Source organism: Pavona decussata, unplaced genomic scaffold (genome assembly GCF_977016875.1).
Source record: "Pavona decussata unplaced genomic scaffold, jaPavDecu1.1 SCAFFOLD_228, whole genome shotgun sequence".
Classification (NCBI taxonomy): domain Eukaryota; kingdom Metazoa; phylum Cnidaria; class Anthozoa; order Scleractinia; family Agariciidae; genus Pavona; species Pavona decussata.
In genome coordinates this window covers 702306-720000 of record NW_028145633.1, presented here as the reverse complement: position 1 = coordinate 720000, position 17695 = coordinate 702306, and the positions used below count along the sequence as shown (strand labels likewise).

General features: G+C 36.9%; 1 protein-coding gene across 1 annotated transcript in view; it reads right to left on the bottom strand.

Annotated features, from left to right (window-relative positions):
• LOC146458807 (cubilin-like) overlaps positions 1–17695 on the bottom strand; it is a 127263-nt gene that overhangs the window by 50982 nt on the left and 58586 nt on the right. Inside the window, exons 6-9 of the mRNA XM_085090299.1 lie at positions 17479–17525; positions 7414–7570; positions 6446–6648; positions 3154–3375 (exon numbers count right to left, since the gene is read on the bottom strand). Of these exons, the coding sequence (XP_084946425.1) occupies positions 3154–3375; positions 6446–6648; positions 7414–7570; positions 17479–17525 (629 nt within the window). The remainder of the gene's footprint in view (positions 1–3153; positions 3376–6445; positions 6649–7413; positions 7571–17478; positions 17526–17695) is intronic.

Here is a 17695-nt window from a genome sequence, read left to right as displayed (position 1 = left end):
TGATTCCATCCGCGCGAAATTATTTGTTTAGATCAGTTCTTAACAAGGCTTATTATTGTTTTATTATTTCATTGTTTTATGCCCTTTTTTTCTTTATAAATACTTAACACTAACACATTTTATCACATTTTAGCGTTCAAGGCATTCTTACCGATTTAAACTGTTTGTTATATATTTATGCTAAGTTTCGTATTTTACTTGCACTTGAAAATGACCTAGGAGAGGTCGAAACGTCATGATTTTTTAGCGTTTACTTTTTTAAAAAAAAAAAATTCAAATAGCCATTATAGAAAGGTTTAAGGGAAAAAAACTGAGTAAGAGAACATAAAAAGGACGTTTTAATTCAACATGATTGCTCTCCTTATTCAGTACATTCCAAAAAAACATTCACTACAAGTTCGATTTATTAGATAATAAACTGCAAAGATCAGCACAAAATAATGGTATAGCTTTATACGGTGTCACTGCTTTGTCACTGTTTTGTTGTTCTTTACTATAATTATAAATCAAGAATAGAGCGTTTTACGGAGAAATGCTTGTTTTGGTACAGTTCATTAATTTTTCTCCCAAGGACTACGAGTCAAACGTTAGTAAATAATAAAATAACTTTTATCCTTTGGTGTCTGGTGTTTTTGTTGTTTTGGTTAAATCTTCGCTTTTTTACCCCCTTTAAGTCGTGTTTCGAATTCTTCACGACACCGCAAAGGGGATCTGGGTAAAGTCTAGTTGTGACGTCAAATCGAGAACGACGCTCGAACGATTTCAATCAGTTATCTTTATTTTCGAACTTTCAAAGCTTTCTGTAGCAAAAATTTGTTCGATTCGGGCTCCTTAGCCTTTAGAATTCTACCGAAATTCACAATGTCATTCACATCATCGCATTATCCCAAAGATAACCCCAAACCTCGAGTGAGGCTAGCGATAACAAAGCTATTGCTTGTGCTGACGACCCACTAGCGGACGCACAAAGGACAGCGAGATACCAAGGGAAAGTAAAGGCCGTATTCTAAGGGACCAAGTACAAGACAATGTAGAACTCAAGGAATGCCGAGATTCACGATTGCTTACATTAATTCCACGCGTGCTTTTGTCGTGCCTATTCATATTTTCCACGTGTTAGCATGCTTTCTTTACACGCTAAAGCGTTTGTATTTCTTAAATCATTTATCCGCTAACATAACGTTACTGTTCAGATACAAGTGTAGAAATTGTGGAGTCGTTTGGTTACAAAAATGTGCGAGCGTTGTTGCTAGCGCTGTTGTGAACTGTAATATTGTCGATCACTCGAGGGTCGTTCTCCTATCACAGAAGTATCAATTGCTGGGAAAGCGGTAATTGCGAAGCTGTCTCGCTCTAACCCGTTCTTTACACTCTGGACAGCGATTGGCAGGCCACTGAGCCGTCGCGCCACTAAATTATAAACCTTACTTGCTCTTTACACCCTGACCAACAATGACGAGCCACCGAGACATCGAGACACTAAATTGTTAACTCTAATCATTCTTTACACGCGGGTTTAAAAAATATTACATCACGCTTCCTTTCATAACTTCAGAAAAGCACCGAAATTGAGCAAAAACCAATCAGATCCATTAATTAAAGAAACACTGATTTTACCTAAAAACAGCAGTTATATTAAGAAAAGTTTTTTCTTTATTTTGAAAAGGAATATTTCATTTTGTGAAAAAAAAAACTGCCTGTCAAAATTTGGTTGCCTTGTTTCAGTTAAATTTCTGAAAACGACCTAAAGTTTCATGGAGTTTGCGCAAATATTAAAACAGTTATGCAGGCTCAAAGTCGCCGTAGACAGAATCCCTCCTACCAATCTACATACGGTTAATCTAACTAGATAAAAGAAATAAGTGAAGTGTGTGTGGTGTTCTCGTGTTTTAAAAGTGACTTCACAACCACTAAACCCATGCTTCTTAAAACTCGGTCTTGAACCAAAGTGGTGGTGATTTTAGGCTATTTTCCGTTTTTCCAGAGGGTACAAAATAGCGAAGATTTACCAAATCAAAAAAAAATACTTCTGCAGAGATGCCTACCAAAATATGGGAATTGCTAAGAGAATCTGGCTTTAAAGTATTTAAGAGACACTCCTTAAATTAATATCCTCTATCGACATAAGACGGTATCAAAGTTTTACACATAATGTATGTACTTGGCTAGCAAAATCAATTTTTAGAAAGTGATAATCGAATGATGATTACCGTAAACAAATACAATAACAAACCAGCTTTGGTAAACTTACTTCTTCACCAAGTTTACAAAAAATCCAGTTAATACATTGCGCCGATTAAAATGCTTTTCTCTGCAGACATGAAGGCGTTAAAAGATGGAATTTTCACAAATTTTAACAATGTACGAAGAAAGAGAAATGCAGTCGTCTAATAGTCAATGCAGTAGGAAGAAGATAGTGAGCGGTGGTCTTTGTGTTGTTAATGGGTTTGTCAAAGGAGGAGTTGTAGTATGTTCTGTTAAAGGTGCAGTGTCACCGATTTTTTTGTTACTTTGAATAGCCAAAAAACATATTTGAATCGATGGAATCGTCAAAATAATGGTTCAGTTTTGTTAACAATAATGCACAGAAACTAGTATTAACTTAGTATTATTTAGCTGGGGATGGCTAGGATGGAAATGAATTGCAACTTGAAAAAATTGGCCATTTTTTTAAGTTCCTCCTGTATATTGATATTGATTATAGAGAAGTCGTCAAAAACGGCTTGTAGTTTGTCCTGCCTTGATATTTCCTTCCCGTTGCTCTAACAGCAATTTCATGTTACAAAAAAGGTTCTTTGTCAAATATTTGAGCCATTTTGACGAAAATATAGCAAAATCGCTGTGACAGTGTCCCTTAAAGGAGTGTGTTATAACCTACGTCAATGAAGACCTCGGTGACCCTGCTTTTAACTGAATTGGTGCATTTTTAAACTGACCGGTAATGGTAAGCTCCCTAATTTTCAATTCCTTATCGTCGCACAATTAGTATGCGACAGATGTCACAAGAATCTTCATATGGATATTATTGTTTAAAGAATGAAGGTGAAAATGTAATGTGAATTAAATATGTATTAGTCATATGTATTAGAAAATCTAAAAGTTAGTTACCAAACGAAAAAACAAACACAAAGGAAAACAAAAGAAAAGGCAAACCTGTAACAGAAAACGTTTTTGAATCTGTTCCTGCCTGGTTTGTAGCCATACAAGTGACGTTTCCCTCCTTTGTAACTTTTACAACTACAGTATCTGTTCCCTGGCCCAAAATGGTGGAATTCTGAAGTAGCGACATATTAATGGGACGAGTTCCTTGAGCCGAACACTGTAACTTGCGACCTTGAACTGCTTGCACCACTGAAATCTTTATTTTCGGTTGATCTAAAATAGTTTGATGCAAAGATCAAAGAATACCGTTTTAGAAAAGTGTCACCCCGGACTTACTTGCATCTTTAGTGCCTTTCGGAATTACATTTTCTATCATCCTTTTTACTTCTTCCTCAGAAACGTCAACAAAATCGCTAGACGGCCATTTTGAAAATTAGAGTTCCCACTACGATAATCTAACGTGAGGTGATTATAGAAGTATATGACGCAATCCTCGACCAATCAGATGAACAGAACCTCTATAATCACCTGGGTAATTATACTAAACTGGATATATTTAACAATTATTCCATAAGCGCGCGTTTGAGATAAGATGATAGGATATAATCATTTCATATCCAAAACGCGCGAGTGGAATAAATGTTTTCTTAAAAAACAATCGATAGATATTGCTAGATCTTGATGATTTTGCCTTGCAAGAACAACCAGGAGATAAATTAAAGGTCGCTTTTTTTCGGGCATGATTTAATGGTTCATGGCCGCTATATCTGTCTCGATTTGAAACAACATATCCAAAGAAATATTGGATTATTTTAACTTTTTTTCAAAGATTAATTATCTTAAGTGAATGACAGGATAGCTGGCATGAAGCCCATTTTTAGTCAAACTTGCCGATTTTACATTATTTGGCATCATTCCGGTGCAAGTTATATATATACAATTGTGAATATCTTTGAGTATCTAAGTCGCAAAATTGCACGAGAGCGCTACAAACAATAAGAATAGAGGCATAAATAGCTAGTAGAATGAAAGAGTCAAATCATGCACTGTGATTGGCTTTCCGAGCGGTCAAGATGGAGCGTTCTTGCCCGCTCGGGATTTCCCGTTGCCAGTAAGCTCAGCATCGAAAGTTTAATCCACAAAAAATGCAATACTTCGTTCCATTTCCTTGTTGTTCTGGGCGAAACGCTCACTAAAATGTTCTCAACATTTGCCTAAAGAAAAGGAAATGGACATAAAATCTTCTTGGGGTAGGGTAAATTTTGTTTTAGCTTTAATGACTGTGACGTTAAACGCTCATAAATAAAATCTGCATAAAATATGTTTTTTTTGCGGATTTGACCAATGTCTAAAACGATTAGACAATGAACGCATCAATCTCTTTCCCAGAGTCCTCAGGCTCTTTGTCCTGCGCTTGGTCAACAGGAGAGACTCTGGGGTACTGGAATTTTATTACCGCAGGATTTATGCTATAAAAAAAATGGAAGTCGTTAAGAAGCTGAAACAGAGCAGCCAATCAAAAAATTTTTTTTTTTTCGAATTCTCCAGAGTCCCTCCTGGCGCCTACCCGCTGAACAAAACGCCTGTGGACTCTGGGTACGAGATTGTGAACGCATTAGAAAGAAGTGCCACTCGGGCTACGCTTACTTGGCCTTCTATCTATGCTCGAGGCACTATATCCCATAGAGCACTCGCGTTCATTGTCTAACCCTTACTGATACTTAAACGGCGACAATAAGGCTGCGAACAATATAACGACAAAGTTGTTTCGTTTTCTCGTCTTATAGAGTTCCTCATAGCTTTTTGGGGAAATTACATTCCGTAATTATAGAAAATTCTGAGCTTTGTGATGAGACTTTGCTTGGTCGGTCACCTCAATATATCAGTTATTTAATATCAATAACTAAACAATCTGCCTATCACTCACGCTCAAATGATGTAATTTCACGAAAATTCCCTCCTAGAAAAATGTAGCGATTATAACTTGGTAGTAGGTCTTTTGTTGCTGCGGCTCCCACACTGTGGAATGCTTTACGTCTTGCCGTACAATTATCTAGATCACTGCATCCTTTTAAATCCTCGCTGAAAACTTATCTTTTTAAGTTATCTTTAGATGCCACGTATAACTCTAATTTATCATACCTAGTTCATTTTCCATGCTGTAACGCGCCTTTGGTCATTACATGTTAAAGGCGCAATACAAGTTGTTAATTATAAATATTTGGCATAAAAATTCATTTGCTAATTTAACAATTTCTGAAAGCAGCATAAAATTAATGTTAAGATCCGTGCGAGTTATTCAGGAAATAACAGTAAAAAAAGGAAGGTTAATTTGCCGTCTATGTGAAATAACGGGTTCATCTTCAGGCTTCTTTTATGGCTTATAAGTATTTTTTTTTTTGTTTTGTTTTGTTTTTTGTTTTGTTTTTTTGTTTTTGCTTTTGTTTTTTTTTTTGTTTTTTTTAGATTCGAGTGACATACTTGAGGAAAGTCTCGCGAAGATAGGAAGAGTCGTTTCTTCATTAAACGTTATACTACTATTTTCGGACTTTTCTGACTTTAACTAGCTAAAATTGACCTAGTGAAAACACAACCAATAGGGTTGAGATATTTTCCAGATTTGAACGAAATTTGGCCAAAACATCCGTCATACACTAATGCACAAAAGTGATTCAGGCTCTTGCGAAAATCGAAAAAGCTTTCTTGTGTCTTCCTAGCGATTAAGACTCGTTTAAAAATATTCAATTATCAAACTTAACAATAGGTTTTCTCAGTACCCAATGGGCATATCGAAAAAGCCTGAACCCTTTGGTAGCCCATTATCTCCTGAAGGATATAGTTAACTTGCTGGGATATCTGCATGAACGTGGGAGCTGGTAATTAATTCAGTCAAAGCATACACTGACAGTTTTGGGTTTCAGTGTTTTCATCGCCTACAAAAACGAAAGCATTATTTTCAGATTGTACAGCTTAATAGCTTTACATTAATATATAGTTAACGTTTTTAGGGTTTCTATAAAAGAAGTCTGAGTAGATTTGGAATAACCCATTAACGATTGTCCTCAAAATTTCACAGTTGCCCTTAAACCTTCGTTTCTCGGCCGACTGTGTATTTTTCGTACAATCTTTCTCCTCGATCAGACAATACCGTCCGATACGGTAGCCGCCTGAGGGGTGTATTTGCTAAACAACCGCGCTTAGTATAGTACCACTTGACGATTTTTTTTTTAATAGTAACGGGTAGATTATAATCGTTGAATTTTAATTTATCATAACAATCAATCCCTGAATGGCAAATTGACATTTACTTTGGAGAGTATTTCGTCCGACTCTTTCTACTTACCGGGAGAAACAAAGGAGAAATCTAACTTGTATCCTCTGTATCCTCTGTATCCTCTGTATCCTCTGTATCCGTAGTATCCAACTAAGTGAAAGGTTAGCACAGCATAGCGTCCTGTAAAACTGATATTCAATCCAGACTTCACCCCACAGTATGTACCTACGGTATAGTTGTTATCATTGGAAATCCTCAAGTAGTCACCATAACTGTAAACAGGAAAGACGTATTTGTTTAGTTCATTTGTGATGAGATAACATAAACTTAAATGACATGAGCTAAGACAACTTGATAAGATAAGATGAGACAAAATCAAACGCTTTATTATATGTTTACTAACAAATAAGAGCACATATATATGCATTAAAGTAGGACAAACATTACAATAACTTACATTTAAACTATATAATGACAAATCGACAAGGTAATCGATAAAAAAAATGCTAATGGCCTTATGATAAATGACGCAAATACACCGATACAGACAAACCAATCTTATAAGTAGCTTACCTAGCAATTTGTCCAAGAAAGACAAAAGCAAAGGTTCTAAAACAACCCATAATCAGGCCAGACAGGCGCAAAGAGTAGAAAATCAGATCACATACTTGCAACACTAGTTTATCACACGTGTGTCATGACAATAAATGACAAGGCAGTCTAGTTATTGATTTGATTCTTAGCCGCAGATCAAAACAACAGCAACAAATATTAAACCAAGAAAAAAACAAAAACAGAAAAAAAGAAAGAAAGAAATAGTGAATGAATCTCGAGATAAAAATAGCTACTTTTAGAGAAACGAGACTGACAAGTAACTTTGTTCTTTAGGATGTCTCAATAACTTTTATTCGAGTAGTATATACCATTCATTAATTGCAGCAAATATAGGCAAAACAAAGAAACAATCACAACCACTATTATCATGCAATAGAAGTTATGTAATGTATACTCTAAACACTGATTTGATAGTTTTGTACCTGCAAGATGAAAGACTCTCCAGGGTAAAATAAGAAAAGTAAATCCTTATGGCCATGCCGTGTGGAATTTGTACCCGATAAACACATTTCGTGTTGTTTGGATAGTTGTTTGGATATCCGGGACTTTTCAGTACGTTGTTGACAACGGCACCACATCCTGTTGGATTAAGTAGACATTTAGTTGTAATGAGCAATTTCTTAGATATTGATCAGTTTGTGACATTTTTTTCAATGAAATTATTTTCAAATGACCATCAAGAAAGATTAAAGGGAAAATAAAATTTAGTGAAAGAACATAAAAAAACGTTTTATTTAAAAAGGATTACTCTTCTTTTCAGTACATTCCAAAACACATTCACTACAAGTTCAATTTTCAGGGATTAAACTCTGGAAAAACCAGTACCAAATACAGGTATAAATTCATTAGTGTATAGCTTTGTACGGTTTCACTGCTTAATCTAAAGCTTAGCTATGTGATACGTTTTTTGTTCTTTAATATAATTACAAATCAGGAACAGAGCGTTTTACAGAGAAACACTTGTTTTAAAACAGTTCATTAATTTTTCACCTCAGGGCTACGAGTTAAACATAAGTAAATTATAGTTTTATTTCCTCCTATTTAACAATAAAGTGCTCTGAACTCCCATTTTTTCCCTCCAAAACAAATTTTCATACTTTGCTGAGTATCTCTGCCAGAAAAATGTTTTGGTTAAATCTTCGCCTTTTAATCCTTCTTAAAGTGCTCCGAACTCCCAATTTGTTTTTTTTCTCCAAAACAAATTTTCATACTTTAGTGTGTATCTCTAAGCAAAAAAAAGTGGTTTGGTTAAATCTTGCTTCGCCTTTTTGTCCCCCTTAAAGTTGAGCACCAAATTGTTCACGACCGCGTAAGGGGATCTAAGGAAAGTCAAGCTGTGACTTCAAATCAAGAATGACGCTCAAGCGATTTTCAGTCAGTTATCTTTATTTCCGAACTCTTAAAGCTTTCTTTAGCAAAATTCGTTCGATTCGGGCTCCATAGCAATCAGAATTCTACTACAATTTACAATGCCATCCACGTCATCGCAAGTTGGAGACGAGCTTTGACTCAGGCAACTCAGAAATTAGTTTTATTGCTGGATACGAAATGGAACCCGATTGGGATTTGTCCCGTTTATCACCACAGAGATAACCCAAACCTTGAGTGAGTCTAGCGATGACAAAGCTGTTGCTTATGCTGACGAACCACTGGCAGACGTAAAAAGGACAGCGAGATATCAAGGGGAAGTGTAGGCCGTATTCTAAAGGACTGATTACAGGACAATGTATAGAACTCAAGGAATGTCGAGATTCGCGATTGTTTACATTAATTCCACGCGTGCTTTTGTCGTGCTTATTCATATTTTCCACCTGTTAGCATGCTCTCTTTACACGCTAAAGCGTTTGTATTTCTTACATCATTTATCCGCTAACATAACGTTACTGTTCAGATACAAGTGTAGAAGTTGTGGAGTCGTTTGGTTACAAAAATGTGCGAGCGTTGTTGCTAGCGCTGTTGTGAACTGTAAGATTGCCGATCACTCGAGTGTTGTTCTGCTATCACAGAAGTATCAATTGCTGGGAAAACGGTAATTGCGAAGCTGTCTCGCTCTAACCCGTTCTTTACACTGTGGACAGCGATTGGCAGGCCGCTGAGCCGTCGCGCCACTAAATTACAGACCTTACTCGCTCTTTACACCCTGACCAACAATGACGAGCCACCGAGACATCGAGCCACTAAATTGTTAACCCTAATATTTCTTTACACGCGGGCTTAAAAAATATTGCATCACGTTTCCTTTCATAACTTCAGAAAAGCACCGACATTGAGCAAAAACCAATCAGATCCACTAATTAAAGAAACACTGATTTTACCTAAAAACAGCAGTTATATTAAGAAAAGTTTTTTCTTTATTTTGAAAAGGAATATTTCATTTTGTGAAAAACAAACTGCCTGTCAAAATTTGGTTGCCATGACAATATCAAAGTCAATATATACAAACGACCACACAAAAGTTGTTTCAGTTAAATTTCTGAAAACGACCTTAAGTTTCATGGAGTTTGCGCAAATATTAAAACAGTTATGCAGGTTCAAAGTCGCCGTAGACAGAATCCCTCCTACCAATCTACATACGGTTAATCTAACTATATGAAAGAAACAAGTGAAGTATGTGTGGTGTTCTCGTGTTTCTAAAGTGACTTCGCAACCACTAGACCCATGCTTCTTAAATCTCGGTCTTGAACCAAAATGGTGGTGATTTTAGGCTATTTTCCGTTTTTCCAGAGGGTAGAAAATACCGAAGATTTACCAAAGCAAAAAAAAAAAAAAATACTTAGCAGAGATACCTACCAAAATATGGGGATTGCCAAGAGAATCTGGCTTTAAAGTATTTAAGCAACACCCCTTTAAATTAATATCGTCTATTGACATAAGACGATATCAAAGTTTTACACAAAATGTATGTACCTGGCTAGCAAGATCAATTTTTAGAAAGTGATAATAAAATGATGATTACCGTGAACAAATACAGTAACAAACCAGCTTTGGTAAACTTACTTCTTCACCAAGTATACAAAAAATCCAGTTAATACATTGCGCCGATTAAAACGCTTTGCTCTGCAGACATGAAGGCGTTGGAAGATGGAATTTTCACAAATTTTAACAATGTACGAAGAAAGAGAAATGCAGTCGTCTAATATTCAATGCAGTAGGAAGAAGATAGTGAATGGTGGTCTATGTGTTGTTGATGGGTTTGTCAAAGGAGGAGTTGTAGTGTGTTCTGGTTAAAGGGGCAGTGTCAAAGATTTTTTTGTTGCTTTGAATAGCCAAAAAACATATTTGAATCGATGGAATCGTCAAAATAATGGTTCAGTTTTGTTAACAATAACCCTACTAATGCACAGAAACTAGTATTAATTATGTTTGGCTGGGGATGGCTAGGATGGAAATGGATTGCAACTTAAAAAAATTGGCCATTTTTTTAAGTTTCTCCTGTATATTGTAGAGAAGTCGTCAAAAACTGCTTATAGTTTGTCCTTCCCCGGAAAACTGATATTTCCTTCCCGGTGCTCTAACAGCAATTTCATGTTTGAAAAAAGGTTCTTTGTCAAATATTTGAGCCATTTTGACGAAAATATAGCAAAATCGCCGTGACAGTGTCCCTTTAAGGAGTGTTTTATAAACTACGTCAATGAAGACCTCGGTGAACCTATTTTTAACTGAATTGGTGCATTTTTAAACTGACCGGTAATGGTAAGCTCCCTAATTTTCAATTCCTTATCGTCGCACAATTAGTATGCGACAGATGTCACAAGAATCTTCATATGGATATTATTGTTTAAAGAATAAAGGTGAAAATGTAATGTGAATTAAATATGTATTAGTCATATGTATTAGAAAATCTAAAAGTTAGTTACCAAACGAAAAAACAAACACAAAGGAAAGCAAAAGAAAAGGCAAACCTGTAACCAAAAACGTTTTTGAATCTGTTCCTGCTTGGTTGGTAGCCCTACAAGTGACGTTTCCCTCCTTTGTAACTTTTACAACTACAGTATCTGTTCCCTGACCCAAAATGGTGGAATTCTGAAGTAGCGACATATTCATGGGACGAGTTCCTTCAGCCGAACACTTTACCATGTAACCTGGAACTGTTCGCACCGCTGGAATCGTTATTTTCGGTTTATCTGAAATAGTACGAGGCAAAGATAAAAGAATACCGTTTTAGAAAAGTGTCACCCCGGACTTACTTGCATCTTTAGTGCCTTTCGGAATTACCTTTTCTATCATCCTTTTTACTTCTTCCTCAGAAACATCAACAAATTCGCTAAACGACCATTTTGAAAATTAGTGCTGTCACTACAATTATCTCGCGCGAGGTGATTATAGAAGGATATGACGCAATCCTCGACCAATCAGATGAACAGAATCTTTATAATCACCTGAGTAATTATACTAAACTGGATATATTTAACAATTATTCTATAAGCGCGCGTTTGAGATAAGATGATAGGATATAATCATTTCATATCCAAAACGCGCGAGTGAAATAATTGTATTATTAAAAAACAATCGATAGATATTGCTAGTTCTTGATGATTTTGCTTTGCAAGAACAACCAGAATATAAATTAAAGGTCGCTTTTTTCGGACATGATTTAATGGCTTATGACCGCTATATTATATCCCAAGAAACATTGAATTATGTTAACTTTCCTGCATAAATTAATTATCTTAAGTGAATGACAGGACAGCTGGCATGAAGCCCACTTTTAGCCAGACTTAGCCATTTTAAATTATTTTGGCACCAATTTGGTCTAAGTGATATGTATACAATTGTGAATGTCCTTGAATATCTAATTTGCCAAATTGCTCAAGAGCGCTAAAATATTTACCTACAACCAATAGGAGTAAGGGTATAAAAAGCTAGTAGAATAGAAGAGTCAAATCATTCGCTGTGATTGGCTTTCCGTGCAATCAAGATGGAGCGATCTTGCCCGCTCGGGATTACCCGTTGCCAGTTAGCCTAGCATCGCAAGCTTAATCCACAAACAATGCAACATTTCCTTCGATTTTCTTGTTGTTCTGGGCGAAACGCTCACAAACCCTGACATTGTTTAAGACACAATGCTCTGATTTCCCTATCCCGTTTAAGACAGAATTCAAAATTTTCAGACCCTATCTAAGAGATTTAACCCAAAATCATACCCTGTTTAAGACTAGAATGAAATAAGAATACACTGGTTTCTTACTGTATTTTAATGCATTGGCAATCACAATCTACTTGAAATCATTGAAATATGCTTCGTTCTTCAAACGACAAATAAACAGTCGTCTAAGCTTATCCTGTATAAGCCATTAGGTCATGTAGCGATACCCCGTTTAAGACCAAATGTGATGAAATAGATACCCCCCTCAAAACAAAACACCCTGAAAACCATACCCTATCGGGCCGCACGTCCCCGTTAAGGTCACATAAGGGAGTACCCTCCCCTCCCCCCCGGGGGGGCTAAAATGCTCTCAACATTTGCCTGAAGAAAAGGAAAGGGACATGAAATCTTCTTGGGGTAGGGTAAATTTTGTTTTAGCTTTCATGAATGTGACGTTAAACGCAATGTGGGTTGCACTGCAGTATCAGATCTTAGAGGGGTTAATTTGGTAAAAATTTTTGTTTATTATTGTCTCAAGTCGAGTACTTAACTGATTAGTTCTCCCAATTTGCAAGAAATGTTTTTAAATTCTAGCGTAGTGATAGTTGCGTTTAGAGATTAGTCCAATTCAGAAAAGTTATGTTTCTCAAGTTCGCCGAAGCGCACGTTGTCATTTTACCTGCGTCTTGCTTGTTGTAAACGACGAAATTTTCTCAAAGTGGCTTCGAGAGAAACCGTGTGTTCTCTTTTATTTGCCTTGTTTTATTACCACGTGCACTGCACGATCCTCCGATTTCAACAATTTTTTTTTCGATCCACTATTTAGCTCTAACTTCTCATAAGAACATGTTCCCATCCACTCAGCCAATCATTGTCCAGTATTTGTGTGCTCTATATCCCACAAACTTTCTTAAATAATGTAAAGAGTCGGGGACTTTGAAGCACGGGGAAATTGTGGGGTAAAATGACTACTCATTAGTATGTTCTATAAAGAGCATACTAATGAGTATATAGACCACGGGTAAGGGTACGGCTTGCCATCACCTCTCATGACTTTCAATATGAATCTTGTAAGGTCAGTAATTTACCTGTTCCACAGGGGTGGTGTCCAAATCAACTGGAACGGACCTATACTCATCTCTAAGGATTTTAATTTGAATGTGTTGGTATTCATATCAGACTCGATAAACGATTACTCGATAGACGTTTTTAAATTCTGTCTCTTTCTCTTTGCTCAATTTCGCTCACTATGGTAGGCTTTTGGAAACATGCACTTTTATCGAATTCATCCCCTTCGGGTATGTCTACGCTCCCAAAAGCAAGTAACTCTTGAGTGGCAAGGACGGCCTCAAGTTCCTCGAGCTCTTTACACTGGCTCATAGCCAGAACAAATGAGCCATCAAAGCAACAAAGAATAAACAAAGCTCCTAAGAAAGAAAAGCATTGTTATTCATAAAATTCTACCAACATTACGGTGACATACAAAACAAATAACAACGTGATTCCCAAATGTGAATGACAAAATTAAAATACGCTAATAAATAGAATCTGCATAAAATATGATCTGACCATAGACCTCTTTCATAATGGAGGGCATAATTAGTATTCTTTTATGTACATGCAAATAAGCCTTCTTGACCTCGCTTTTGAGTGAAAATACTTTTGTTTTTACACATGCTAGCGAGGCCTGGAAGGCTAATTTAAATGCATACAAAAGAATAACAATTAAGCCCTTCATTTATGAAAGAGGTCTATGTTCTAAGACGATTAGACAATGAACGCGAGTGTCCTATAGGATATAGCGTCTCTCGCATTAGATAGAAGTGCCACTCGGGCTACGCCCACGTGGTGTGGTATCTATGCGCGAGGCACTTTATCCCATAGAACACTCGCGTTAATTGTCTAACCCTTACTTAGGGACCGTTCATTTTTTATGAGCATGGGGGGGCTGGTGGGATTTGGGGGGGGGGGGAGCTTCACGAGAAAAAAAATGGCACTAAAGGGGGGGGGGGCTACCAAAAAAATTGAGTGAAAGAGGGGGGGTCACCAGCAATAATTGGCTAGTAGGGGAAATTGAAAGTGGCTCAACACAGAAACAGGTGAATTTTAACTAATACGATTTTCCTAACCACTTTTAATTTGTTTTACATACTGAGGTCGAAATCTGCATTTCATATTAACAAGAACTGAGGAAATGAAGCATATCTGTTGGAAAAGCAATAATGAATATAAACTGAAGTAGACACCTATGTTTGTACAAGTTCAAATTAATATAAAAACGTAACAGTCTCACTATTGAATCATCCGTGGGGGAGTTGTTTTCTATTAAGTGGTTGTACACTTGAACTATATCAATAGATTGTTTAATGTTCTGTTTAATAGTACTCACTTTTATAAAGACTGTTGATAAGTAAATTATTTGAACCCAGGAGTATCAGTAGACTCAGTAGTATGCCTAGTGTGAACATCCAGATTAGTTTTTAATAATAGAACTGTTGTTGGTGACTTCAGTTGACGGTAAATCGGAGCTGTAGGCCATCTTCAGAAAAGCTTGTAACTGTCATTTTTAATAGCAGTACTTTTAGAATATACCGGCGCGTAGGAGAGGGGGTTCGAGGGTTCGAACCCTCTTTGAAGATCAATAATGGCGGAAGAAAAAGCACAATGAGGAGGTTGAACAACTACATGAGGTGTACCATGCGAGAGAGTAGAATGTCCGCCCTGGTTCTAATGCATATCAAATATGATATGCCTGTCAATCTTGACGAGATAGTCCATTTGTTCGAAGGCCTACACCCGAGAATGATGCAGTTTACCAGCTTGGTGTATGACTATCAGCAGATCGAATAGCTATCAGAACTTGACAGGGCGCGGAATGTACATTGAACTTTCTTGTTTAAGTTAAAACAATTATGCCGCAGAAGTGATGTATATTAAAAAGCTGCTGTAAAACAAATTTGTGATTTGCCTAAAATGGGTCTCAAAATGCAGGAAATGAGGTTTCTGGTAACCTAGATTTTCAAAAATTTCCGGGGGGGAATGCCCCCGGACCCCCCTAGTAAGAGCACCACCGGCGCTCAGCAAGATTTGGGGCTCAACAAACACCCCTTTCTAACCCTTAGCTACACGCCTGATATCTGTGTGTCCGCTGTTTTTTTCTGAATAATATGACTCGTAATCGTTGATTGGTATGCTTCGATCCGTATTTTGCTAGTCAGATCTGTACGTGTATTAATTGTTTCTACTCGAAGGGGAGTAATCTCACTTTAACCATTTGCTTGATTAAATTTTTATAGTTCCTTTGAGAATCTAAATGGAAATTTAGGGTTTGCCGTTGCCGTAAACGTGTTGCTATCTATAAAACGTTTTTTTTTAAATAACAGAAATCTTTACCTGGGAGAGAACGGTAACTTTTTAAGAAATCACAGTAACAATTACGTTTATCTTTGATATAAACAGTACATAAGCGCTTTGTTAAAGTTAGGAGTATGATTTGTTTCTGGTTGGGCGGGAGGAAGGGGGGGCGGGGCGGTCATCAGAAAAAAATAGTTTCTGCTTGGAGGGGGGGGCCATGTGGAAAAAAATTACATCCTAGGGGGGGTCATACAGTTTCGTAGTGGCAATTGACCAAATCCCACCAGCCCCCCGCCCCCCCCCCCCCCCTCATGCTCATAAAAAATGAACGATCCCTTATACTTAAAAAGGGAATAATAAGACTGCGAACAATATAACGACAAAGCTGTTTCGTTTTTCTGTTCTTATAGAGTCCTCATAGCTATTTTGGGAAATTACATTACGTAATTCTATAACATTCTGAGCTTTGTGATGAGACTTTGCTTGGTCGGTCATCTCAATATACCAGAATATCAATAATTAAACAATCTGGCTGTCACTCACGCTCAAATGATGTAATTTTACAAGAATTCCCTTCTGGAAAAATGTAGAGATTATAATTTCGTAATAGGTCTTTTGTCGCCGCGGCTCCCACACTGTGGAATTTTTTACCTCTTGCCATACAGAATCTAGGTCACTGCATCGTTTTAAATCCTTACTGAAAACGTATTAATTTAAGTTAGCTTTTGATCCCTAGTATAACTCTAATTTATCATACCTAGTTTAATTTCCATAATGTAACGCGCCTTTGGTCATTACATGTTAAAAGGCGCAATACAAGTTGTTAATTATAAATATTTAGCATAAAAATTAATTTGCTAATTTAACAATTTCTGAAAGTAGAAAATATTAATCTTAAAATCCGTGCGAGATAATATTAAAGAGACTGTTAAAAAAAGTTAATTTGCCAGCAAAGTGACCTAACGAACGCATCTTCAGGCTTCTTTTGTGGCTTATTAGCAAGCTTTTTTGTTTTTTCAGATTCGAGTGACATACTTGTGAAAAAGTCTCGCGAAGATAGGAGGAGTCTTTTCTCCATGAAACGCTCTATAAAGGAAAAGCTTGGATACAACCTAGATCGCATGAGTAAGTAAAAACTCAAATATAGCGATGAGAAAAAGAAAACCCAAGCAGAGAGTAAACAGGGCTTCTGGTTCGAACAACCTTCAACTTCACAGATGGAAGATGAGTCTCTGTAGGGATTTCCTGTATTTTTGCCATTGGTCGGTGGCAAGACCTCGTTGACGTCTGCTGTAATGGTGTGCGAAAACTGTGCAAATCTTTGGAGGCCGAAAACGCAGGGTTTATTTCTACCAGTATTCCCTCCATTCAAATGAATATAATATAGGAATGATATACTTTCCAGATTTGAACAAAATTTGGTCGGCAAGATGTTCGTCACATACTAATGCACCTAAGTGATTCAGGCTCTTGCGAAAATCAAAAAAGCCTTCTTGTGTCTTCTTAGCGCGTGAGACTCGTTGAAAAATATTCAATTATTAAAGTTTACAATAGATTTTCTTAGTACACAGTGGGCAGATCGAGAGAGCCTGACACGCTTTGTTAATAACCTGTTAACGATTGTCCTAGAAATTTCACAGTTTCCCTTAAACCTTCGTTTCTCGGCCAACTGTGCATTTTTCGTACAGTCTTTCGCCTCGGAAGATATCGTCTGATATGTTAGCCGCCTGCGGAGTGTATTTGCTAAATAACCGCGCTTAATTTAGTACCACTTGACGATTTTCCGGTTGTCCAATAGTAACATGTAGATTAAAATCGGTGAATTATAATTTATCATAACAAACAATCCCTGAAAAGCAAATTGAAGTTTACGGTGGAGAGTATGTTGATAGTATTTCGTCCGACTATTTTTACTTACCGGGAGAAACAAAGGAGAAATCCAACTTGTATCTTCTGGTCGTGTAAAACCCGTCAGAGTGAAAGGTTAGCACAGCATAGCGTCCAGTAAAACTGATGTTCAATCCAGACTGCACCCCACAGTATGTACCTACGGTATAGTGGTTATCATTGGAAATGTTCAAGTAGCCACCATACCTGCAAATAAGGGAGACATATTTGCTTAATTCATTTATGACTAGATAATTCCACACGCTTTTACGCTTTGTTTGGACAACCTTTGTCGAAACAGCTGTATGTTTACCGATTTAAAGGAGCACGGCCAATAAGTAACAAATACGTGGACATATATATATTAAAGTAGGACA